Below are 26,770 nucleotides of genomic sequence, written 5' to 3' on the forward strand. Positions count from 1 at the left end.
TTTTTTTGATGACGGGGGAAACCTTCAAAAGGCGTCTAGATTTTTAGGGGATAAAAGACTAGGGAGTGTGGGATTTTTACCTCACTAAAATCACCCCGGTGGCCACCCTCAACACCTGTAAGGGGCACCGAGTCCTCTTAATAGACCTACTCCGGAGCCCCCAGATAGTGTAGGTATCTAGGTATATATACGCAGATAAAAGACGCCACGATACATTCACGATGTCTGGGACCTCTTTGTGTTAAATTATAATGTCACTCATAGTTAAGATGGTTTGCCAAGTCATGGGTAAAGACTAGAAAATAATACAAAAGAAAAACAACAATGATTTGCTCCCCTTGAAAACGTGTTAAATATCACAAGCTCCATTTTAATATATTTAGCAAAGATGTTAATACGGCGAAGTAACAACTTTCCGCGTTCAGGGTCGCGGGTTCGATTGCCGCATTGCCGCACTACAATAAATATTTGTATGACATACATACATAAATATATTTGTCCAGTCTGGACGTGGAATTACGTCACGCGACAATGAATCTTGATGTGTAAACTATAGAGTATAGATTACCCAATAGTTCTGATAAATATAATTTTTAATAAGTTTATCCTTATGAATGTTTTAGTTTAGAAACATGGTCATGGTCACTCATTTAGTGAAGGAAATCTGTACTAATCTACTACTGTAATAATTGCTAAATAGATACAGGAATGGGGTGAATAAATGTTGGGAGAATGTCCTAACATCTATTCACCCCTCAGTATCTATTCACCCCGTTTTACCGTTATCTATAATTTTATAGCTGTAACATATTAAGGTATCTTCATAGGCTTCCTCTACATAAGAGATGCTACCAGAATCCCTATATCTCGTTGGAGATTGCAGTTTAAAAAGTTAATGTTTACCAGAAACTATGCAACAACTGCAAAAACAGGTAACCACGGGAAAAACAGCAATATCATAGTTAAACAAATGTTTAACATACCTACACCTATGCCTAATAATAAATTAATTAACTAATCAAAACAGTGATAAGGCCTAAAACATGTTAAGGAAAATAACATGCAACTTAACAATATGTAAATTAAAAAGATCACTTGTTAATTGAACAGTTATAACCAAGGGCTATTGTCTTACAGGAATGGACAGACTAATTACATGTTTATAGTCCATTGTTCTTTGAAATTGTGAGATTGAGATAGAATTATACTTGATAATTTATGATCTACTGCCACAATTATGTTGTTGTAGTATGAGACATAATGTATGTGTTAAAAAAGGTGATAAGATATATATCACAGACTAGTAACTCGGGTACAGTTTCACCCGCTCTGCTCAGCTCTTCTGTATTGATTGTAGCGTGATGTTTTATAGCCTATAACCTTCCTCAATAAAAGGACTATCTAACACAAAATAATTATTCAATTCGGATTAATAGATTCTGAGATAAGTGCATTCAAACAACCTTTCAGCTTTATATAATAAGTATAAAAGAATTTTTGTTTATGAGACAAGCCCGCCACAACCTCCAATGGGAGGCTGGAGATACAGGAGATGCAGTGGCAACTCCTGTAAGCCAGGATCTACAGTAGATACAACCAAGAAAACACCGGAGCACTGAAGTCCCAGAGACATGAAAACTGTCTTGGATCCCGCAACAAAATAAACCAGAAGATATAAGATATAAAATAATAAGTTTATACATATACAATATATTATGTCTATGTACGATAGTTATAATTACATTAGTCTTACTTTCTATAATGCCAAGTAAGAAAGTAAAGCCCAACCCTAACTATTGAATAATAGAAAGGTGTTACTTTATCCAAAGAAAGAGTTAACTAATCAGTTAATTCTTTATGAAATATATCAATAATGTAATGTATTAATAACCACAAATTATCATGTAAATTAATTAAATACACACTTAATTAATATAATTAGATTAAATATTTTATAGGCATAGCAAATACTGCTATCTATATACCTACAAATTCTACAATATATAACTAGATAAATTTTTTATTTATTTATTTATAACACTCTAAAATTATATTTTTAAACATTACTTATAAAAATAAAAAACAAAATAACATTTAAAAATATAAAAATAGGAGCCGACCAGTAGCAGGAGATGCAGTGGTCCAAGCTCCGGTGGTTAGGGCTCCAAAGACAGAAACCTCCTCACAATACGTGCCGTTTCGAGGAGTACTGCCTTCTGCATCAGGCCCTTGATCCATCCGCCTAACCCCAGCCTCCTAAGGTGGTTGTCGAGGCTGTTGGGTATTAATCCGTTGGCCGACACGACTATCGGCACAACGATGAATCCACATTCCACATGTCTTGACAACCTCGTGAGCCAAGTCAAGATATTTTATTTGTTTATCTTTTTCAGCTTTCACGAGGTTCTCGTCATGAGGGATGGTGATATCGATTATCATCGTGCGGCGCGCTTGTCGGTCTATCACCACTATATCAGGTTTATTGGCTACAATAGTCCTGTCAGTGATGATAGATCGATCCCAGTACAACGTGATATGGCCGTTTTCGAGAACTGGATCGGGCGCATACTTGTAGTATGGAACCTCAACTCAACCAGTTGGTAGTGCAAAGTAAAGCCCAATCTTGGCTACCTATTATGTCTATGCAAATATTCACCATTAGCCAAACGACCACAACCAGAAATTATATGTCTTATGGATTCACCAGGACTATGACATGCCCGACATATGTCAACGGTCCCATCCTTAATAATATATTTCCGGTAGTTATTCGTAAGGATAACTTCGTCCATAATTGCAAAGACAAATCCTTCAGTTTCTCCAAAGAGATTACTGAATCGTAGCCAAGATACGGACGCCAGAAAATCTACACTGGGTCCATGAAGGGCCCGGAAGAAGCGTCCGTGGAGCTCCTTGCTATGCCATACCTCCTTGCGGTCATTGACGCTCAGTACCACAGGTTTACGCCAGTTCTATTTGCTAAAGATAGTGGAGTGAATCCATTGTCCATTGCTGCTACTTCTATGCATACCCTCGTTTACTTTCAGGAAATATTCCCTGAGGTTGCACACCACTATTATTATTATTTATCTAATAACTAGATAAATTATTATTAAGAGTTATAAATTAATCTTTATATTAAAGCTGGTATAATAATATGAAATAAAGAACTTACATGTCAGCAATCCCAAGACCAAGCATTTCTTTTTTATGTTCAGGGTATTTGATCTCAGGGATTCTATTCTCGTATACATCACTCCTCGCTTGAAGGAAGTAGTAGTCATAGGTAGTTTCATCCAGAGTTATCAACAGTTCCAACCTTGGCACCTATTAAAAGATAGATACATTTATAAAACATGTATACTGTATAGTGTAGTAAACTTTGTATATAGTCTATATTGTTTTTAAATTATAAATAAATGAATAGAGATGTATGTTTATAACAAACTTATATTTTCCTATTTTCTACTAGTTATGTGATGAATCCCTTGTAATAGGGATTAAGTTTATTGTCATAGTTTGAGTCTTCAAAACCTAACATTTAGTTACTTTGCATATAATGAATTTTATTTATATAGAGAAGAGAAAAACAACTATTATAACACCCAAATAAATATTAATTGGTGTAGAATAGGTATCAATAATATATGTATAGTTTATTATATCAATTCAATTTAACCACTTTTTATCAAGCAAAAATATAAATAGTTAATAAGTTAAGTAAGGTTTTGATGGTTTTTTTCATACATAGTATTATTTTGATTAGTAAAATTAAGTTTAATACACCTCAAATAGGCAATACAGTCAATCTCAATCAAGTTGTTTGTCTAGAAACCAAACTCCAAGGCATTTCTTTGCTCTTTTACTTCACATTAATAATTCATCAATTTAATGAATGCACACTGGTTTCTACACAGTTACAAGACTGATTTTTTACATTATAATAAGCAAAATTTACCTTGAAACGTATTCTGAGCTCATAATCTCTGGTGCTGGACAACACTTTAGCGTTATCTTTGAGAAAATAATCTCTGCCTTTGACTCGTAACGCGAAAAGCGTCCGAGTAAGAGGAGGAATTTTATACTTTTTACACAAAATAATACACAATTCCTCCGCAGTCATCGTACTGGAGCATCGTATGATATTCGGCGAGCGGTCAGTCACCACCGCCACTTTAACTGTCTCTTCGACTGTTGCCATTGTGAACTTGAACCATAAAAAACAAGAGGACGCCAACAGAGATAAGACTTAAACCCACTTTGATAAATGCATCGTTACGTTAACACCATATTTACGAGAAAAAACATTTTACACCACTCTCACTCATAAAAGAACTTGAAATATACACCAAATTCATAAAGGTAAAGATGTTTATTTATAACATTAGCAAAATTCTTCTATTCGGCGTAGTATTTTCTTGGGAATATTTTCGGTCCCTTGTGTTATTTTCCCGTAATGCGCTTGAATGGTTTTTTGACATTTGGCACTTGTGTGTTGACATATGACACTACAGCTTAAATTCTAGAATAGAGCATCGACGTTTTGGTAAAACTATGGATTACTAATTCTATTTAGTAATTTTTCTAATGATTTTAATTAAAAACACTTGTTGCATTATTTTAGTACCTAAAATAAAGATTAACATTGTTATTTAAGCATTGGACTAACGTAATGGATTTCTAATTTTCTACCAATGATTTTTGTCAGCGTAGTTTAAGAAGAAAGAAATAATTAACATCTAATCGAAGAACATTGAAAACGCCCTTATTTTGATTTAATCAGATTTAAAAAGGATACAAAAATTAACATTAATCTAGTCAACCTGTCAACAATCCACAAAGATTTGTAAAATTCTTTGTATGTATGTCAAGTCAAAATCATAACATTTTTTATGATTGCATCCCATTGGTTTATTTATTGACTCTCTCTAGTCTATTATTTGGCAACTCTTTTTATTGGCTTCCGCCATTGCTTGCTGCTGGCGTTTGGCGTTATTGGCGGCTGCTGTCTTTGTTCAATTCTGATTGGAATAGTTGATTTTGTTACTACGCAAATTACAATTAAGTAAGTAGTTTATTTTCGATAAGATTCGTAATTTATTTTCTTGTCATGTAAGCACCCAGTATTCTAATATTATTCTTTTAGCACGTGCGAATGGTTGACAAAAGCCGGTGCCGGTTGTAGCATTTTTTTCATGTTGAATTATTAATAAACAGTAGCAAAACGATATTGTAAAGCTTCCTGTGTTATTTAAGCAAGTTCCTACTTTCTAAACGTTGCTTAGTTAAAATTTATAAGATTCAAATTTATCATCGTCAACGAATTTTTTCATTGATACCTACACTTTCCCGCAAATGAAAAAATGTCTGTCATTACTATAATATTATGTAGTTATTATTGCATTTACAGTATTATAAATCATTTTAAATAATAAGTCCGTAAACTAAGTGTACATAGCAGTATAGCATAGCTAAAATACCTACGCTCGTGTACCTACCTGTGTAGGTACAAGAGAAGAAATCTAAGATTTGTAACTTTGTACGATAATCTTATACGGGTAATTACTATTACATGTATGAATATAAGGAAAGGGATTTTCCTTTCCATCTTCGTATCTATTATTAATATATGACTTAGTATCATAGCCACTTTTATGTATATCTAACAATTATACTTATTTTGTTTTAGAAAATGGATGATGAATGGGATGATTGCTGTGCTGATGTGGTAAGACCTTTTTCCTTTATAAATGTTTCTCCAAAAGTATCTGCTTTATACTCTTTCTTCAGACCATTATTATGTGTAGTAAAAAAACCTAGGATTTACTGAAAATTGTGTTTCTTTAGTTTACAGTATTAATACATATTATACTGATAAACTTCTTATCATTTGAAATCTATTGCACACTCCAATTGCGTTATTATTAAGTTGTTATAAGACTATATGCAAGAAAATCAACACTTTCCTAGCTGTCTGATAAATTCTCAAAGTGGTGAGAGAACTTTGAAACAACCTAATAAAGAAGGAATTCACCTCACTTTGTAGCTCTTCATTATAGCTATTTTTGAGTTCTTTGAGAATTGTTCAATATACCTATGAATCAATTTTTTTTTCAATGTCCATCTGGTAGACTGTTTTAAAACAATAGTTTCCTTTCTTACAATGTGCTTTCGAAGATACATTGATTTGAAATATATGCCATCACAATTTTACTACTCGTAACTGCCGGACCAATTATTTTTCATAGCCTATCTACTACCATGGTTAATATAGAGCATAAAAAGAATACCGTAGCTGGTATAGATAACTTATATTGCTGAATATCATTACAGGGTGTAGTATCAAACAACCACTCAAATATTGACGAAGGACACAGTCTCTCTAGGGGAAGAGGATTCCCATCGTTCAATGAAAATGGTACTTATATCTTTGCTTTTAAAGTTCAATTTTCTTATTTCTAATTGTTTTTTAATGTTACCTATTCCCGTTTGACAATAATATCTATGATAAAAAATAATTTATGTTCCTGTTCCACTTACACTATAAAGTTGCCTAAAAGTGCTTGTGATTGAACTATTTTGTCAAGTGGCTTATTTTATTTATGGATAAAAAAACTTGAACCTCTTACTCAGCTTAGTATCATGTTACCACTTGGAACTCTGTCCTAAGATTTATGTGCTGAAGTGGATGTTTGCTTATTTTTTTAGAATATGATGACTGTAAAGTAGGCAGTAATGACTTTGGAGAACGACGGGGTCGTGGCGGACGAGGCGGGGGCCGCGGGAGAGGAGGCCGAGGCGGACGCGGCGGCGGGCCCGGCAGGGAGCCAAGGGACTATGAGAATGGTAAGCTTTTTTTGTTCTTTGTTTCTAAATATGGTCGCAATATGTTTCACTTTTATCATAGATGCATTTATAAATGATTAACTTTCACAACACATGATGACACAATGCTTCCATGCAGGAATCGAACCGGCAATGTTTAACACAGTAGTAACTTGTTCAACACCTACCATACTATCCAATATTCTTACTTAGCAATTTATATTTGAAGGGTTAAAATATTGAGTCTACTGATTTTATAACAAATCATCATGTTCTAATCAGTTGTGGTGACAGGAAATAGCAAAGTTCAATAAAATATACTTATGGCCGATATGATGATGATGAATAAAATATACTAATGGGCATACATACCGACCGACATAGCGATTTTTCGCTACGTATGAAATAGTTCATAAAGTATGGTACTTATACACATAATATGAGTATACATGTGTTAACAATTGAAGTATTTTTCGAATTCAGGTGACGGTGATGACAGACGGGATCGTGGTGAGCGTGGACGCGGGCGAGGCCGTGGGGGACGCGGTGGAGGCCGAGGTGGCGGCGTCAGTGGAGATGGCCCCACTGAACTTGGCGAGGATGGAGAGCCTAAGAAGCCCCCAGTCACATATGTCCCGCCTGAACCCACGGAGAATGAACAAGAGATCTTCAGTAGCACTATTAGCTCGGGAATCAACTTTGACAAATTTGACTGCATTGCTGTTAAAGTAAGTAAAACAATACACTAAATCTACATACAGTATGTGCCTTTGTACAAAAATGTGATATAATTTTATTTTAAGCAAATCTTGACCTTTATTTCAAGGTCTTATCTGTTATTACAGATTCTAACCTTGAAATCTGGGGCCCATGTATTTTAATAGCTACTCTTTATAAACCATTAGTAGGAAAAATCATTATTAGCAAAAAAGCAAAGCAAAAAGAAGTTGCTTATACATGCAAATGTGTTAAAACGATTTTGTAAAGTATCCACTTAACAAACAAAAAAAGAAAGTCCTTCACAATGTGAGCATTTGGAATGAATATATCTGAAGACTGGTAATATTTTTTTGTTGATTATATAAAAAAACTGAAGTGTTGTCACTTACAACTTACTTTTCAAAACTTAAAATAAGTGCTTTGGTATGTATAACATACCATAAAATACATAAACTCGCGCTTTCGTCTTTTAACTTTTATTAAATTCGTTATAATTAAAATGAATCACCTAAATGCATAAGAAAATCAAACATCTATCACATTTTCTTAGGTCAGTGGTGAAAACCCTCCACGCGCTATCGAAAGCTTCGAGACTGCCAATCTGCGAAAGTATGTTGTAGACAACATACTGAAGGCTGGGTACAAGAAACCTACACCCATTCAGAAACACGCTATTCCCATTATAATGGGCGGGCGAGATCTTATGGGATGTGCCCAAACTGGCTCTGGAAAGACGGTAAATAAATTACTTCATACATTTTATTCAAATGGTTATAACTGACATCTTTTTCTAATTATTCTTTATGTTTCTAGGCTGCTTTCCTTCTGCCAATCATAAACATGCTCCTGCAAGATGAAAGAGAACTTGTTGTGGGACCAGGTGGATGCGCTCAACCACAAGTATGTATCTTTCTGAAGTATTTTTTTTTCTTTGTGCATATATTTTCTTTAATCATTTCTTATTTTTTCTTAGGTCGTCATAGTGTCACCTACACGCGAGTTGACACTGCAAATCTTCAATGAAGCAAGGAAGTTCTCTTATGGCTCGATACTTAAGATTGCCGTCGCTTACGGTGGTACGGCAGTTCGTCATCAAGGCGATAACATATCTGTAAGTGCAACTAGTATTCATAAAGTCTACTAATGAGTCATCCATTACAATTTTTTACACAATATGGTAGGATCTCTAGTCATAATGTAATTTGATTACCATAAATGATACATAATGCATACGTAATTAGTGGTATGAGTTTCATTAACATCAACACATTCTGTTCCGAACAGTTAATCAGGTTTTAAGATACTGTATAGGGAAAACAATAGCATCATTAATAAAATAGTTAAGTTTCTAATGTAAAATAGTACCGGAAATCAATCTAAACAATATGTATATTGTATTGTGACTCATGTGGACTTTAATTATTGTTTATATATTGTTAACTACAGTAGTTTATATGCATATAAGGTGCAAAATGTAAATATAAAAATACATGTTTATGAAACTTCTTTTCTTTGTCAATTATAGAGAGGCTGCCACATCCTCGTGGCTACTCCGGGCCGTCTCCATGACTTCGTGGACCGCAACCGTGTGTCCTTCGATAGCATCCGCTTTGTGGTACTTGATGAAGCAGATCGTATGCTTGACATGGGTTTCATACCCAGTGTTGAAAAAATGATGGACCACCCCACCATGGTTCCGATTGTAAGTACACTTGAAACTTTTAAAAGAAAACGATTACACACTGTCTTCTATATTCCGTAATACTTATTAACTAATTGCACACATACATATGGAATTTATCATATGATCTGGGAATGGGTAGTGCGTGCACTTATGGCTTTTTCTATTGCAGAAAGAAAGACAAACGCTAATGTTTTCGGCGACTTTCCCTGAAGATATCCAGCACTTGGCTGGCAGGTTCCTGAACAATTACTTGTTTGTCGCCGTCGGTATCGTGGGAGGCGCCAGCACAGATGTTGAACAAATATTCCATCAAGTCACCAAATATGAAAAACAAACAACATTAAAGAAGCTCATTGAAGAGAATGGTGAGTCTTTATTCATACAAACATTTTGTAAGGTGACTTTACTGTTATACTTCTCCCAACTGCAAAGTAAAATAATAAAGTTCAACTTAAAATAATTGTAATTTTTTTACAAATGTTATCTAAGTTACTGTGTATAGTTGATTTTCAGCAAAAGCTTTTATTTTTTTAATATTTATTTGTAACTATTTCAGATGGCAAGCGCATTCTAGTATTTGTTGAGACAAAGCGCAACGCAGATTTCATAGCAGCGATGTTATCGGAGCAACAAATGTTGACGTCGTCGATTCACGGCGACCGTATGCAACGTGAGCGCGAGGAGGCCCTCGACAACTTCAAGAGTGGCAGACATTGCATCCTTGTTGCCACAGCTGTAGCTGCCAGAGGACTTGGTAAGAATATTCATAACATCTTTTCAATATTCATCGATTTTTGTAATAAAATAAATAATTACATTATTTCTTTTATTTTACAGACATAAAGAATGTTGACATAGTTGTCAACTATGATTTGCCAAAGAGTATTGACGAGTATGTGCACAGGATTGGTAGAACCGGTCGTGTGGGCAACAGAGGCAAAGCAGTATCTTTCTATGATGGTGATCAAGTAAGTAGACCTTTATATTTTGAACTCTCAGAAATTAATGGATGTTTAGAATTAATGCAAAACTAACAAATATTATTTTTCATAGGACATGCAATTAGCGGCTGACTTGGCGAAGATCCTCAAACAAGCAGATCAAACTGTACCTGACTTCCTGCAAGGAGGTGGCACTGCTTCTTACAAGGGCAACAAATATGGTGGCAGTGATATTCGAGTAAGTTGTTTGTTTATAATACACACAGTGTGTGTGTATCACGCCACGCCTTTTATTCCCGAAGGGGTAGGCAGAGGTGCACATTACGGCACGTATTGCTGCTATACAAAGTACACCCACTTTTCACCATTCGTGTCATAAGTCCCATGTAATAGGGGGTGAGCCTATTGCCATATCCTGGATACAATTCCAAACTCTATGCTACTACCGAGAAATTTTCGAAAATCCGAAAAAAGCTCAGTAATACTTTGCCCAACCCGGGAATCGACCCCCTGTTCGGTAGTCGCACTTGCGACCACTCGACCAACAAGGAAGTCAAATTTCGATATTCGAAAACAAATTGCTCCAACTTCAAATTGAACAATACAAACAACAGTACAAAATACATTTTTAGATATTTCTTAATTGTTGTACCATAAAACTTATTTGTTTATTTCTGCATGCAAACCACAGACTGATGGATATGTAAGTAATAGAAAAGAGATGAGATTCCTGTTTTTAAAAGTACTTTAACTAAGAATCTCTTGTAATTTTTCCAGGACTTCAACAATGCCGTGTCTACCGTCGATCAAGGCCTGGAGCCTGAAGAAGAATGGTAAAATTAAGGGACTTCTTGATAATACTCTCGCCAGTGCGCGTATAAACAGTGTTTTTGTTTAATTTTCTTTTGGTGCATGTGAATAGCCAGTGGCGCTTATGCGACGATCTTAATTACTTCCTGGTGAAGCTAATCCGAATTTGTTCCCAGTTTTAGAAATAGTTGTTCTTAATTTAGCAGGCCTCATTATTATAAGACTGTACATTATAATAAAAAACTAGTATTATACATGTGTATGTAATAATTTTAAGTTACCTACGATTTGATCAAGCTGTAATAACATTAAATTTTGCATAAGTTCCATTGCTATTAACACAATTTGTTACACTTGTTATGATTCTTCATTTTATTATTTAGCAATTAAGTTTGTTTTCATTACTTTTTTTTAAATATTTAGTGTTTTTGTTTTTCGTGTGCTGCTTCCATACCTAAGTTTAGGTAGCTACCAATGTCTGAAATAATGGTAACAAAATTATAACTGGCTGATCTGTGATGTTATAAGTGTAGAGTTGCTCACTTTAAATTTTAAAATAAATAGTCTATAAATACATACCTAGTTATAGGCCACAAATAATTATAAGTCAACTTCCATGTGATGTAACCTCGAGATTCATATCTTATAAGAGATACTTTCAATTGCAATTGGGTGGAAATGGAGTAAAATCTTGAATCTCGATAAAAGCATATAAATTACTTAATTAAAAGTTATTGTTTAATACACTGTAAGTGTCTAGGCGGCCTTTTGCCTATAAAAAATTTTGTTCTGTACAAAACCTGAAACTTGAAACTTTTAGAGGAATAAAATTGTAATCTGTGATGATTATTAATATAAGTAGAATAGGTTCACATTTCATACAACCGACGCCATAAACATTTCAGTTCAAACATGTAACAGTTTTCCATCGTATCAATACTCGACAATTGATTTTCATACAAGTACAGAGTACCTTGTATTTTCTGTTTCATATTATATAACAACATATTTTTACTATGTTGCGGTAGGAGACAAAAACCAAGAATTCATTAGACTTAAGACATTAAATAATAAAAGATATAATAAGAAGGCACTGGTTTTATTTATCTTTTATAAAAATACTTTTATTCATATATTTTAATAAGTAAATAATATATTTGTATAATTCAATACCTAGTAAAGGCATAAATAAGGCATTCTACTACACAGTCAAACCGGAGGTAGTTAGAATACAGTACTAGTTTATTGCTAGTGCAACAAAATACCAATTTTGTCCCACAACGATGCTTACAGTAAGCAGTTGTTGACTAAACACCACCTTATAATAAACTAAATACGTGCTAATAAGTCACATGCTATAAAAATCTAATACCTTTCGGATATAAATTCTCAATGAGTGTTACTGTATTTTTGCTCACCAGATGACGTTAGTGTGAACCTCGTCTTTTCGTCCAATAGGGAATTGGCTAGTGTCACACCATTGGACATGCAATATTTGACATCTCCAATGATTGGACAAAAAACCTCTTGCTACATTTGGGCCATTTAGTGACCAAAAAAACGGTAGCCCCATTTCTATGTCATAAAGATAAAAACATCTGAATCTTAAAACTAAAATCCTAACTACATATCACATTACATACTTTCATTAAAATTAACTTTCGTGGGATACTTTGTCGAACACTCAAGTTCATAATTAAATTTTCAATTCCATTTTTACCTTAGAATAAATGTCGCAAATAACTTGTGTGCTCGTTTTATCTATGTACTTATTTTCTCTACTGCATTCTAGTCATATACTACTATGTACTTCCTAAAGTATGTACTGTCCTGGTAACTAATCTGGTTTCTAAGCTGCAACCAAAGTCTGATAGGGGGTAGTTACATTCCATCTGAAGTATTGGACGGTTCTGAAACAATAAAAATCACATTAGTGATTTCACATGCTTCGGCACAAATGGGCCGGCTTGATTGGAGTCATTCCCCTATCTATACCTATTACCTATACTCTTTGGATACCACGTCCTCACAGAAAACCGACGCGATACGTTGCGTTGTGTTTCGTTGTGTGATCCCAATCCCCGATTCCCTAACAACCCTTAAATTCCTAATCCCGAAAGGCCGGCCGCGACGATTGCTTACCATTAGGTGATCCGTCAGCTGCTCTTTTCAACTTATAACATAAATGTTTTTAGATAATAGAAAATCAGTTTTTTCCAATTTCACAAGTTATACATTAATTTAATCATTGCCTGAATTATCTCCCTAGGTACAATGAAACATCACAATAAAGATATTTTTTATCATATTTACCAACATTTTTACGCTTTTAGTGATAAAATACACAATGATAAGACATTTACTACTTATGTTGTTGAGGGAAATAAAGATCAAAAAACACATTTTTACTCTACATACGAGAAGAGGCTTTGGTCAGCAGTGGCCATAGTTATAGGCTGTTGATGTATGATGTGACATTACATACAACACAAAGCCCATGCCTAAACTTACGATACAACTAAAATGTTAAAAACATCCAATAAATTCTTAGGACTTAAAGACGAAACCAAAACAGCGTTCTTTTTATTAAAAAAAAAAGTATCAATGTTGTGGTTTGTACCTAAGAACAGGTATTGTAGGTTTTCTTTAAAAGGGCAGAAATCTGAGCTTGATTTTATCGAGACACATCCAGACAAGTAAATGTTCAAATAGATACTTAAAGGCAAGGTGTTAAGGACTTTTTACTAACTGCGACCATGAAGGTTAAACCGAGTAATTGAATGCTCTGAAGTTCGTGTGGGCACTTATCGTTGTGATATTATCAATGCGCGAAACTGATATTTTTAGGGTCCCTTCGGGATTGTCCCTGTGCGTTCGTCATACTTCTATTTTAATCAATTCAACCGGCTTTATGGTTGCCTACACAGCACATGTATTTGTACATTGTTGTAGTAAATATGTACCTATTATTTATACCTTTAAGGTAGGTACAGTATCTACATTGAGATACCGTAAAATCGGGGTTGTTTGATCCCACAGGGTAATTTAGACCCAAATTTTTAGACCAATAAAAAACTAGTAGGTATAGGCTTTATACTAGATTCCTATTGGTTATATGATTTAGATCAAAGTTATCCCAGTGGGTCAAAAGAACTTGGAACTTACCTACCTAGTAGGCCCTTATCTTTTCATCACCTCTAGGCTCGGAATACCAATTTGTAAACCCCACAAACACCAAATCATTCCGTGCAAGAATAAAATAAAATAAACCAAATACATATAAGAACAAAAGTAGGTACTTACGATATGCAAATAACGCAAATTAAAGTAACAGCACTGCTGAGTACATAGATTGAACCAGGGAATGTCGCCACAGTGAACTGATACAGCGAATTGTACATAAACGGTGAGATCAGGGGGCATAAGCCTTCAATCGCAGACATCAATGCGAACACTTTTGCTATGTCCACAACAGGCAAGATTTTCGTCAAAAATGATCTGATTAATGGCGCTGAAAGACCCTTTACTGACGCTATGGATGCACCTGGAATGGAAAATATAAATAAGTATAACATATTTGTATTAACACAGGAGAACAAACTTTAAACTCCTTGAAAACTAAACCATAGGTTAAGGACCTATGGTTTAGTTTCAATTAGTTTAGCTAAGTAGTATGATTCTGTGACCTGTGTGACGCGTTATTTGGTAAATTGTTGTATGGACAGCTGTAACAACAACGTCATCAAGCCCTATCTTTTTTAGAAACAAGGAAAATATCTATATGCAATTTTCAATCACTACATAGTATAAAACAAAGTCGCTTTCTCTGCCCCTATGTCCCTTTGTATGCTTACATTTTTAAAACTACGCAACGGATTTTGATGTGATTTTTTTAATAGATAGAGTGATTCAAGATGAAGTTTTATATGTATAATACATGCATAATACATATATGACCATTGTACCCATGCGCAGCTGGGGCAGGTCGCTAGTACTACATAAAATATTATTGCTAAGTATGTCAGTAATGGATGCAAGGAATTGAACCTCGCTCTTGCACTTCCCTCGACCTTGAATGTCGTACTTTAAGCTTGAAATGCGATGCGACAAATAACCAGACACTTAGTAGGTATCCGAAATAAATTAATCATCGCGTGATACCTACTATGACACAAAGAACAAAATCACTGCATAATGTTAAATAATTAATATCATAATAGTGCGTCATTAATATTTGTCGCTCGCTACAAAGCATTTATTATAACAAAATAATATCTATAGCTAAGCAACTGCTTATTTATTTATTACGTCTTCATGGTGACCACAATTCAGAATGATTATAGTGACTAAAAGGAATAAATCCTTTGTAAAACATTCAGACCTAACAACACAAAGTAAAGTAGAAATGTGTTGGAAGGCGGTAAATAACCGCAAACAATTATTAATTAATCAATATTTACTTATTAATTAATTATAAACTTACCCATATACATATGCCAGGACTTGGTAGCAACTGTTCTAATAAGATAGTCGGCGATTGCTGATATAAACGCTACATTAGTAACGAACAAATCACTTCTCTTCAATAGCTTTTGTAGAACAATAATTCCTATAGCTGAACCTAAGAAAGACATTGTCGTGCTTAAAGCTGAAAATTGTGTGTAATCCTTTATTCCCCAATGAAGCTTTTGTCTTGTAAACATGTATTCTAAGGGAATTAGTCCGTAAAGAATAAATATTGATAAGCTGTTGGCTATTGTCAGGAGGAGTAATTGGGCTCTCCCATGGTTTGGTCGACTCTTGAAACATTCTCGCACCATCTCTTTGACTAACAAGAAGTCAAGGACCGTTGATAGACCACCCTGGAACAAAATCATTTTGGTTATTAGGTATCTAATACCTAAGTCTTTAAGCACTATATTGCAATAAACAAAATACTAGAACCGCGAGCGAATGCTGAAGGTCAGTGTGAACACGAAAGGCGATCGAGACCTCTCAGATCAGAAAAAATGTACCTACAAAAAATCCCCTGCAACGTCATAATTATCTGTTCGACATCCTATGATGAATAGGTCCCTGCATACAACGGCAAATGGTACGTAGTAGGTACTCTACGGTAAAATGGGGTGAATAGAAACAAATTTTTTATTTGGATTATTAGGTTGTTTTCATATTTTTGGTTTTAATACAGCATTTTTGGTTTTAATAATGAATTAATAAAAAAAAAATGGTGTAAACAGTTATAAATTACGTGAAAACACAACAAAATGTTGTTCCTATTCACCCCCGATTTGTTTCAATTCACCCCGTTTTACGGTATCGAATTTTATCGTAATACTATAACTTTATGTTATAAATTAGCGCAAACAAAATAATATTTGGATAGAGTTACTTTTCTCTATACATATATGTGTCTATTTTGACCGGTCTTTCCTGTTTTCGGTGTATATTTTTTGGTTATCTTTATACTCCATCTAGGCGTATGAATCATACAATATGCCACCTGCATAATCAACAATAAGGATAGATACCTAATACTTAACGAATTTGGTGAAAGTAACAAACATATTTTTGCAATCAGTTGATATTATATTTTAGGGTTTATCTGATACGAGTGGTTATGAAGCAGGTGCAGATAAGACATGAGACATTGTCTGATCACGATGACTCAATGCTTTATCAAATTCGCTGATATGTAACATAAAAACAATTGCGATTAGTGAACGCCATAGACATAAGTGGAGCATCCAACGGGATTCCCGGTAACTCTTCTATTTATAAAGTTTAATAAACCCATGGTCACAGTTCACACCATGATTTAAGAACTAAGTATAACCGATGCTAGGTATATTTTGTAGAACCATATTAAATACTTCTATTAAATTTATAAAGTTAAATTAATCGCGTTTGCACATGGTCACACCATGATTTAAGGATTATTGCCAATGCTATATTTTGTAGAACCATGTTAAAGAAAGATAAAAATAGGATTGTTATTTACCGATTATCTCGGATTATATAAAACAACCATAACAACAACATGTCTGTGTTATAAAAAAAAAAAACTACTCAAAAGTGCGACGCGACTATTTAACAAAACAAAAAAGTGGGTCAAAATAAACGATAAACTTTTTACTAATTTGATAAAAAATAAGTATTTATAGTTATTTCATGTTAGCATGCTATGTATCGTGACTCCATTATAGTTGGACGACAACGCAGCGCCAGTAAATATTTGGAGAGAGAACTGCATGGCTTAGGTCTCATTTTTAATCTTCAAGCCATGCTGTTAAAGTACATAATAATATAGTTTCATATACATATGTAATATAATCGCCTATTGGGTAGCCACTATGTAAACTAAGCATGCTTTCGGAAACAACAATCATCAAGTACCCATTCTAGATATTTATAATATTAAAAATTAGTCAATTTAAATAAGGCATCGTCTGAAAGAGTCTAGATACTTCGATGCACACAAATACGCAAAAAAACATGATTCTCAAAAAAATATTTTGATAAATATAACTTACCTCTATAGCTCCAACCAAGGATTCTCTTATGTATACGTTTGTAAATGCATACGCTAAAACGTTTAATGCTGTAGCTATTAACACGAGATACACATTTCCGACCATTCTTAAAACGTAAGGGCTGAGTAGCGCTCCAGCTACACTTCCCAAGCCAACAGCCGCTTCTAATAACATCATCCTGTAAAAAAAACAACAATTAAAGTCTTAAAAAGCTCTGAATGAAAATTCGGCTTACCATTATTGTATATTACCTAATAGATCTACTCTCAGTCGACGTGATGTCATTCAAATAACAAAATGCACCAGTAAAGAATATGGTAAAACCTCCACAGAGGGATTGGGGGACGGCGGTCAATACGAACCACCAGGGACCCAAATTGTCCAACATACAGTAGACGACCGTCAATCCAGCAGACATGGAGAAACCTAAAATTATAAGACACTGCAATGTTATGTGCTGCGAAGCTCCTCACGACACCACTACTTAATCTATGTACCTAGTTAATATAGTTAAGTAATAACAATACTCTTAATAATAAGCCTTTAATTGCATAATAATTGTAACCCTGTGTTATTCTGTGCCTCTCATACTGCAGTCAAGTGTACACTAATCTTACTGTCTCACTCACTGATGGTGAGACAAACTCCACATTCCATAATTTCCATACCAAGAATCGTGGAGCAACACAAAACTCCTAAAGATTTTCCCAACCCTTGGATCGAATCGACATCTTCAGATAAATGACTATTTTTATTTTAATGTATGGACATTAACAACAATCTACAAGATGGCTTGTAGATTATTTTTAAATATTGGACACATTTATTTTCTTACGGAAACAAATATTTTCGACGATATATAGATTTGAAATATCGCGTGACTTCCCTTCTAGGTATATTAAATTTTATACGTAGAAATGACTTATTTGCCACTCTTAAACTTTGATTCATATTATCTAAGTATTCTAATATAATATGACAAAATAAAAAAAACGTGAGTAATATTTTATCATTACATAACTGACGGACTAAATAGATTTTTAATTTTATACCCTGTCATCATTTCTATTCAACCACCGCAGTAATAAATTGTATACAGTTTATTATGAATGCAATTATTTCAGCTGCAAACACGATTTTACCATCGCTTCGTTGCAGATAGTAATTATTAGGTAATTAGGCCAGATATGAGACCGAACGGCTGCACAGAACAGATAGACTAGGTACAACTAGGTACTGTTAGTAATAAGTACCTAATATGTATGACTGCTATAAATAAACAGATGCATAAGTACTCTGACATTGAAGTTCTAACAATGGATCTGATTGAACATTCAATCAATGATTAATAAGTATTTGAATTAGTAATTTAATAGAATAGCAATAGAAGCAAGTCGTTCGTTAACCTTTAAGATGTTTTTGTAGGTACAAAATTATCTAGTTTTCCAAAATTCCATAGATTTTATTTGTGTTAAAAGTATTTTTTAACCCACAAATGACCCAACGCTCTTGTGGTCTTATTGGCATTTGAACTTTGTAATGTTCTATTTTTGAGAAGAGTTGTTATTGTTATTTAACTTCTTTTTCTCCATGCGGTTGAAACTGGTAAAATCCAGTTATAAAGAAAGACGTACGTAAAGAGATTAAGATAGGCAATTTTATCACTAGATAGGTACCGATCTGTGTCGTTTTATCGTTTGATTAGAAATAAAGATTTGGCTAACAATGACTGATCAGAAATAAGTGCCCTGTTTGCCCATTCCATACGAATGAATAGGGTCATAAAATGGTATTACTTTGTGTTTGTCTAATATTTAAGACCCTGAACAACCATTTCAAATTAAACAGATAAACCGGTATTAGATATTATGTACATAATTTTGCGCACTTTGTAATTAGATAAAGTCGCATAAACATACATACCCACAATGCACATACACAGTGGGTATTTGTATGCTGTTATCAGACATTAAAGTGAGGTTTAACTAGTGACATTTATTCCGCCATTTTTTATTTTTACTTCGATACCAAATTCATGACCTTAAGAGGGTTAGAATTAGCATATTATTAAACAAATAAATATGATAGGGTATGGGCAAACGGGTTTCACAGGTCAGTTGCATTTTTACTATTTTTAGCCATATTTAAAGGCCTGGTGAAGTGGAAAAACAGGCTGAAGACAAAAAGATAAGCACACTCAAAAAGGTAATTTAAGCAGCCATTAAGTAAAAATTATGTGCCTATATAAACCGAGGAGGAATTCATATTTATTTGTCTCCAAAAACGATGTTTTAAACAGTATTTTGTCTCAAAATTTAAGTCAGCAGGGAATATTTTATTCTGTTTTTGTTTAAATTGAAATCCAAAATCTTATCAATAGCTACGTGTTCGCAAATGGCATGGTAACTTAAGTATAAGAAACTTCTGCCAACAGTCATTGTTGCATTACCGGGATATAAAGCGGTGAGAGTAAAGACTAGTTTTGGCATGGACATTACCGTACTCCCAGAAGCCCCCAGATAACATCTATTCTAAGAAATCTATACTAATATTATAAAGCTGAAGAGTTTGTTTGATTGTTTGTTTGTTTGAACGCGCTAATCTCCAGAACTACTGGTCCGATTTGAATAATTCTTTTTGTGTTGAATAGTTCATTTATCGAGGAAGGCTATAGGCTATAAAACATCAATAGGAGCCAAGCAGAGCGGGTAAAACCGCGTGGAAGTAGCTAGTTTACGATATATTAAGAGTTACACGATACGTCTTCTAATATAAAATATCCAACCAGAATAAAGTTTACATTATTCTAATAGTACGGTAATATTACTTACCGAAAAGCGGCCACACAACCAGTGGTTTCCGTCCATGGGTATCAGACCATACGCCGAGGAAGAAGCAAAGTATGGCAGGTACCACCGCTTCCATGACACTCCTGACAGTCCCCACAACTGTCGCATACCTCTGGACTTCGGCTTCCAAATGTTGGGTCGCATTAGTCTTGTCTATTGACAGGAATGGCTTGCATTCGTCCACGGAATAGTTTAGTGCGTGGACGCAAGTTCGGTACAACACTACGTTGCTTATAGCAGCTCCTAAAAATTTTAGAGACAAGTTAATACATAGATTGAGATAACAGAATATTAGAAGCTTTGGGAATCACTATATACTTATTCTATTTCTATTTTCTAAAAAACGTTGCCCCACACTAGGATTGTCCCCTATGTCGTGGGTGACTTTATAAACATGCAAGTTCACATACACATGACACCCAGACCCGAAACAACAATTTGTGGATCATACAAAGAGTTGCTCCGTGCAGGAATCTAACCCGCTGTTCATTGCGCCAACCGTGCAGTCGATTTAAACTGAATCTTCAATCGTTTTTGACTACAATCTAGGTAACCACTAATTAGGGATTGCAATCCGGTATCATTTTCAATCCGGCCGGATTTCACCGGATTGATGCTAATCCGGCCGGATCCGTCCGGATCCGGCCGGATTTTAAAGTTACTTAGGGCCTAGTATTTAGTGGTTTTTAGTTTTGATAATAATGTATAAAAGAAAATAAAATACGTATTTATGGAAAATAAAATCACTTTTAATTATTTTTTCGGTATTAATTGTAATTTTTGGTACTATTTGTACTAAATCAAATTATGAAACTATTTTTAATAATAAAGTAATCAGTCTGACTCTCACTTATTGATGTACCCATTTATGTAAGTATCTGAAAGTACTTAAGTAATAATAATACTATTAAACTCTTATTAATAATCTACACAGTTATATAACAAAACAGTCTTTTAAATTTGTACTTATAAAATCAACAACTTCAGTTCATAATCCTAAGAAACAAAACAAGAAGCATTTATTTTTTGCAATGCAAAATTCAAATGAAAATTATTTTGTGCCTGAAAAAACGATCTAAGAAAACAAATAATGTTTATTGTACTGTCTCCTAGTCTGCTTCTGATGGCCCTACAAATATATCCTGCGGTAGAAAAGGCCCCTTCTGCCTCAACACTGGTTGGCCAAATCGCCATCAAGTAACTGTAGATCAGCGAAATGTGTTTTCCTTTTACTCCTACTTCATACGCAGTCATTTCTTTTTTAAGTATTTTCTCATAATCTGTTTCTTTTTCGATCGCGTTCGCGTATTTTTTTCTTTACCGGATCCGCCACCGGATCCGGCGCCGACTCACCGGATCCGGTAGGTCCAAAAACACGCCGGATCCGCCGGATTACCGGATCCGCCGGACCGGATTGCAATCCCTACCACTAATAAAAGGAAGGTAGGGACTTATATTTAACTACATGATAAAATATGGAGGCCAAGGTAAGACCCTTTTCCCAGAAAAGCAGGTACTGCAACTTGAACCTCGACAAAAACCAGATTTTCATCATTCTCATATTACATAGCAATATGTTATTATGGTTTTGTATAGAAATTGTTGTTATTCTAACTACAAGTACTTAGTAGTTAACCGTTACCCTGATTAATATTAAACTGGAAAGAAGGTTTGACTTTCACCATTTATAATCAAAGTTTTAATGCCAGGGACAACCAGACGATTCGGAACTGCGGACTGCCTAGAGGGTTTACCGAGGTTCCGACTCGTAAAGCAGGAGTAGGAACGGGGTGGTTTTTAGTCAATAAGAGTCTGACACTAATGGGACAACCAGACAAAACCAGGTTTACCTAAAATCTACGATCAGACCTAAGTGAAATTCTACCATGCATTACAATAGATAACGATTCAAATTAGTCCGTAGTTAAGCAACCTACTAGGTACTTTATGTAAAATATCATCACGTCTTTTATTCCTTAAATAGAAAGACTGATAAATAATAATTGATTAAATAGTACCTCCACCTACTTATCGTATTAGTTTCATTGTATTAGCGCCCCCTATTATAATACTGTGACTAATACCTTGTGCCACCTGGGACCACTCAAACACTAGGTAGTCAATTTATAACTATGATAAGTATTGCTACGTTGTCAGAGATAGAAAATAATAGATTAACATGAATCACCCATCTGACTTATTTAATCTATATAATGTATCTATACTAATATACAGTTTGGTTTTTGAACGCCCTAATCTTCCGAACTACTGGTCCGACTTCAATAATTCTTTTTGTGTTGGATAGTGCATACTATATCGAAGAAGGCTTTCAAAAATATCAAAAAAGATGTGAAACCGCGCGGAAGTAGCTATATTTATCCGTCCGTTTATATTCATCCTAAACCCGAGATGTCCTGAAGCCTAAATGTTAACAACCAAGGAATAGCGGAAAGGGGACAGGCCGAAAAGTCCTCTACAATTTCGGCACCTATTCGCCTGCAAAGCGTGTGGATTGTGTCTAACTCCTACTTAAGTACTTACGTAGGATACCTTTGTTTAACAGTACACGTCTCCCAGACTCTCGGATCATCATAAAGATGATGATATTTTAATCAGATATCATTAATATTTAATTATGATAGTCCAACGTATACCAAAATAAATCCTGATTTAGTTTCTTAATGCTTAATTAATAATAATAAATGAATGCTTCCAAAGGCTATCTTTGCCGACCAGGTGTGCAGATAGCGTCATACTTAGCAGCCATAACAAGGTACCAGCAGAAACACGGGGTTCTCGAGATATTTCACCTTAAACCTTTGCAATAAAGTCTCTGCAATATTGTGATGTTTCATTACAATTTTATTTATATTTAAACTCATTGTTCGTTCCTTGCAGCTACCGTATACTTTTCTCTGCATGACCTTTGGGTCAGACTAGATCGAATCGCATTAAGTCCGCCTAATGTGCACAAAGTATAAACAAATAAAAGCCTTTGTGGAAAGTTGAAATTTAAGAATTGCATCAAAGATTGATGAGCTAGTCTATGTCACTCTGTACCTACCGGAAATTCGTCAAATGTCACAAAGGACATAATTATCATCAAGTGACATTGAAACTGGGTGATTCATGCTTGGATTAATTGGTGCGAAGAATTAGCGTTTTGTTCTAAATCGTTGTTTATTTACACAAAATTGGTAGATAAGTGTAAGAATTTTACAGTTTCCTGTTTGGATTAAATTCCTTATTATGATCCTCAAATCTTATCTTCATACCTATTAGTTGAAAATAGGTATTGACTTTTTTATTGTTTAACTAGGTACCTAATTAAAGTGTAACGCGGTTGATAAAGTTAATAAAGTAGTATTTTGTGACTACCTAAAGAAAGAACTACAAGATAGTCGCAGTATTTTAGACAACTAATAAGTCTTGAAGTCATATCCGCGATGTACCTACTTAAATAAAATACCTACAAATATCTGTTTTGGGTCAATAGTGGCTTTGTTTAGAAACTTCAGCGCGTGCTAATATGTAGGTATAAAAAAAATTGTATATCTCTTTCTCTTCGTTTATCTCGCTAAAACTCGAGAACGACTGGACCGATTTGGCAAATTTTGGTCTTAAATTATTCGTTGAAGTCCAGGGAAGGTTTGAATTTAAAGGATAAGAAAAAAAAAGGTTTGAGGCGGTACGAAGTTTATCGGACCAGCTGGTAGTTACCTAATAGTTATTTGTTTAAAGACTCGAGATTAGATGCGATAAATGACAATCCCAATTCAGTTTCAGTCTTCCGAACCACCTATACTATACCTACGTAACTTTTGAAATAAATTAGGCATGTCTCGGCGGGGGCTTTTCCATGCTACCAAATATGGAATCTAATATTCTTGTAAATGATTTGATGTTCGATAACTACTAACTTATTTCGATAAGTATTTTTATTTTGTATAACTACTCGACTTAATATTAATTAAATTCAATCCGGTTGATAATAACCGGAGCGCCTCTCGGCAGTTTCGGTTGATAGCACAGTCCAACGTCTATTGTCAATTTCCCGTAACTAGTACAGTCATAGTCATTGTATTTTTGCCATAAATTTATGTTTAGAGGTAGGTGATGAAATAGATCTAATCTAGAATCTGATATTGAGTTTTGTTGAGGATTAAGTGGCCGCAATCGCAACTACTGAGCAATGTATCGATTCCCAGATTTTAGGTAATATAGATATTATTGGATTTTTATGTTTCACGTTTAGTCAATAGGAATAGAAATTTCAGGCGACGCTAATACTGAGAAATTGGAAAATAGAGTCGAGAATCGAACCTGAGAACCCTCATCGAAATTCGCGCTGCGACCATTTGAGTACTCGACCAACGAGACCGTCACTGAGTGATAAGTAATATTATATTCAATTTATTCAAACAAGATAGTTTATAACCATCTACAATTGTAGGTATAAACTGACATAGTTGGATTGGATTGATGTTAGATTAGGCTTTGTCTACTTTTTGGTGGAAAAAGCCTATACCAAATCCAACTATGTAACAGTTATTTAAATAGGGGACATGCCACTATGTATACATGTTAAGGCAAATACCTCTTTGTTTCATGCCAGATAGAACATCTACTTATATTATCTAACAACCTAAATACATTCAATTAACAAACAAACTACAATAATAAGTGTTAATTAATTCCAAATACAGATTATAAAGTATCTAAGCAACTACCTAAATATTATTATGTTGCCATACCAAATTATTGTGTAGTCATTACTATCTGAAAAAAAGAACTTGATATCAAAATCTTTGTTGTTATCATAATTGTATGACACATAAAGTAAGTACAGTTATCTTTGTAAATCTTTTAAGTGTTATTATTATGTTTTTGTAATAACTGATAAGCTGTTTTGCAGCTTCACTGACGAAAATGGTGTCAGTGCTCTTGCTTTATTTCTTTTCTTTTTTTTTTGATGATACTACTATCATCAATAAGTATGTATAACTATTTATATTTATATATTATACATATAATCTTATCTGTTTAGTTGCTATAGCATTAGTAGCATTATCATGATCATCATAAGTAGTAGTAATAATACAATAGCTGTTATACCAAACAAATAAGTACCTATTTATGTTTTTCTGAGTATGTTTTTGTAATACTTCTACAATTACTATCTATGAATAACTCAATAAATTGGTAAGAAAACAGGTTTACTTTCAAATTCGGTTTATCATACTATATAGAATAAATTCTAATTGCACTAAGTAAACATTAATTAACATAATTATATGCATAATATAGTGACCACACTATGTAGTGGTAGTAAAGTACAAAATTATTTTATTGAAAGTTAAGGCAATTACTAAATTACATTAATAAATTCCTCATTGATACCTAATTACCTATACAGTATTTTGCATAGCTAATAGTAGCAGATTATTATCGCAACATAACACAATATCATAATAAAGCAGACTTATCAATGCTATAATAGATATAAAAACAATATAAGAAACAATAATAAATAGCACATTGTAGTTGAAATAAAAACCACCAAGTTTAGCATGAATACACATATTTAATTAATTGACTTTAAAACTGTTGAAGTTTTAGTGGTCTATTAGTCATTCCGACAAACAAATTGCTTCTGAATATTTATTCAAATTAATACTGTAATGATAATACAAATTAAAGGAATGAATGGTGGAAATATTCTAAAAATATTTTATATTTGCGAGTAGTGCATGCGAAAATAAAAATAGATTTTATATTTAATATAGACTTACCACATAAAGACATCCCCATCATAACAAGAAACAAAGGAAATTCCATGGTAATTGCAAATTTTCTCGCTGGTATTTCACTAATTGTATTAATATTAGGGTCACGCTCAGTTAACTGTTCCTCTTCTTGAGCCATTGTGCTAAAATAATAAAAGAAACTGATTACGCACTGTCGAAATTATAATTGTAAAGTCATTACAATTACAAAGATATTTTCCAATGTAAATAAACTACTGTAATCTTAATTAATGTAGTCTAAAAGTTTGAACTTTACCTAATTGTTACTCGATAACTTTATAAACAAAGTACGAAGTGTTTTGATACCCTTTACAAATTCGAATTTTATCACATTAATTAATATACGCGAGTCCAAACTTCGTCTCTTTATTTACTCAAGGCTCACAACCACACATTATTATCTCACGACTAACTTGTGATTAGTGAAGTCATAGTAGTATTTTCCTTGCATAATATATCTACAAAAATAAACATTCGCAACTCATTTCGCGGGGGCCGGGGCAAACGTCAAAGTCATATTTGACAAGAGAATGACATTGACAGATGACATCGTCTATAATGTTGCCAGCCAACAATCAACAATACTGAAAACTCACAGGAT

The 26,770-nt window shown here is 34.0% G+C and overlaps 3 protein-coding genes across 4 annotated transcripts in view; 1 reads left to right on the forward strand and 2 right to left on the reverse strand.

Annotated features, from left to right (window-relative positions):
- LOC118265918 (tyrosine-protein kinase hopscotch) overlaps nucleotides 1–4,457 on the reverse strand; it is a 28,931-nt gene extending 24,474 nt beyond the window's left edge. The window contains exons 1-2 of the mRNA XM_050694680.1: nucleotides 3,959–4,457; nucleotides 3,176–3,327 (exon numbers count right to left, since the gene is read on the reverse strand). Of these exons, the coding sequence (XP_050550637.1) occupies nucleotides 3,176–3,327; nucleotides 3,959–4,201 (395 nt within the window). The 5' untranslated portion in view covers nucleotides 4,202–4,457. The remainder of the gene's footprint in view (nucleotides 1–3,175; nucleotides 3,328–3,958) is intronic.
- Nucleotides 1–12,069, forward strand: part of LOC118265968 (ATP-dependent RNA helicase vasa) — a 239,972-nt gene extending 227,903 nt beyond the window's left edge. Inside the window, exons 1-14 of one of the 2 annotated variants that reach the window (XM_035579280.2) lie at nucleotides 4,925–5,065; nucleotides 5,690–5,728; nucleotides 6,334–6,418; nucleotides 6,709–6,846; nucleotides 7,309–7,553; nucleotides 8,096–8,281; nucleotides 8,359–8,445; nucleotides 8,519–8,656; nucleotides 9,071–9,247; nucleotides 9,399–9,594; nucleotides 9,786–9,983; nucleotides 10,067–10,197; nucleotides 10,283–10,408; nucleotides 10,948–12,069. In XM_035579280.2, coding sequence (XP_035435173.1) covers nucleotides 5,693–5,728; nucleotides 6,334–6,418; nucleotides 6,709–6,846; nucleotides 7,309–7,553; nucleotides 8,096–8,281; nucleotides 8,359–8,445; nucleotides 8,519–8,656; nucleotides 9,071–9,247; nucleotides 9,399–9,594; nucleotides 9,786–9,983; nucleotides 10,067–10,197; nucleotides 10,283–10,408; nucleotides 10,948–11,007 — 1,803 coding nt within the window. In that variant the 5' untranslated portion in view covers nucleotides 4,925–5,065; nucleotides 5,690–5,692 and the 3' untranslated portion in view covers nucleotides 11,008–12,069. Of the gene's footprint in view, nucleotides 1–4,924; nucleotides 5,066–5,689; nucleotides 5,729–6,333; nucleotides 6,419–6,708; nucleotides 6,847–7,308; nucleotides 7,554–8,095; nucleotides 8,282–8,358; nucleotides 8,446–8,518; nucleotides 8,657–9,070; nucleotides 9,248–9,398; nucleotides 9,595–9,785; nucleotides 9,984–10,066; nucleotides 10,198–10,282; nucleotides 10,409–10,947 lie in introns of those variants that run through there. The other variant, XM_050694688.1, reaches the window with a different exon arrangement.
- LOC118265969 (proton-coupled folate transporter) lies at nucleotides 12,064–26,626 on the reverse strand. Its single transcript, XM_035579281.2, has 8 exons — nucleotides 26,426–26,626; nucleotides 26,155–26,291; nucleotides 20,345–20,605; nucleotides 17,765–17,939; nucleotides 17,514–17,691; nucleotides 15,464–15,842; nucleotides 14,284–14,524; nucleotides 12,064–12,890 (listed from the first exon to the last, which is right to left on the reverse strand). Exons 2-8 carry the CDS (start codon nucleotides 26,285–26,287, stop codon nucleotides 12,830–12,832), a joined length of 1,428 nt encoding a protein of 475 aa, XP_035435174.1. The 5' UTR covers nucleotides 26,288–26,291; nucleotides 26,426–26,626; the 3' UTR covers nucleotides 12,064–12,829.
- Nucleotides 26,627–26,770: the final 144 nt, after the last annotated feature.

Source organism: Spodoptera frugiperda, chromosome 7 (assembly GCF_023101765.2).
Source record: "Spodoptera frugiperda isolate SF20-4 chromosome 7, AGI-APGP_CSIRO_Sfru_2.0, whole genome shotgun sequence".
In the NCBI taxonomy this organism is placed as follows: Eukaryota; Metazoa; Arthropoda; class Insecta; order Lepidoptera; family Noctuidae; genus Spodoptera; species Spodoptera frugiperda.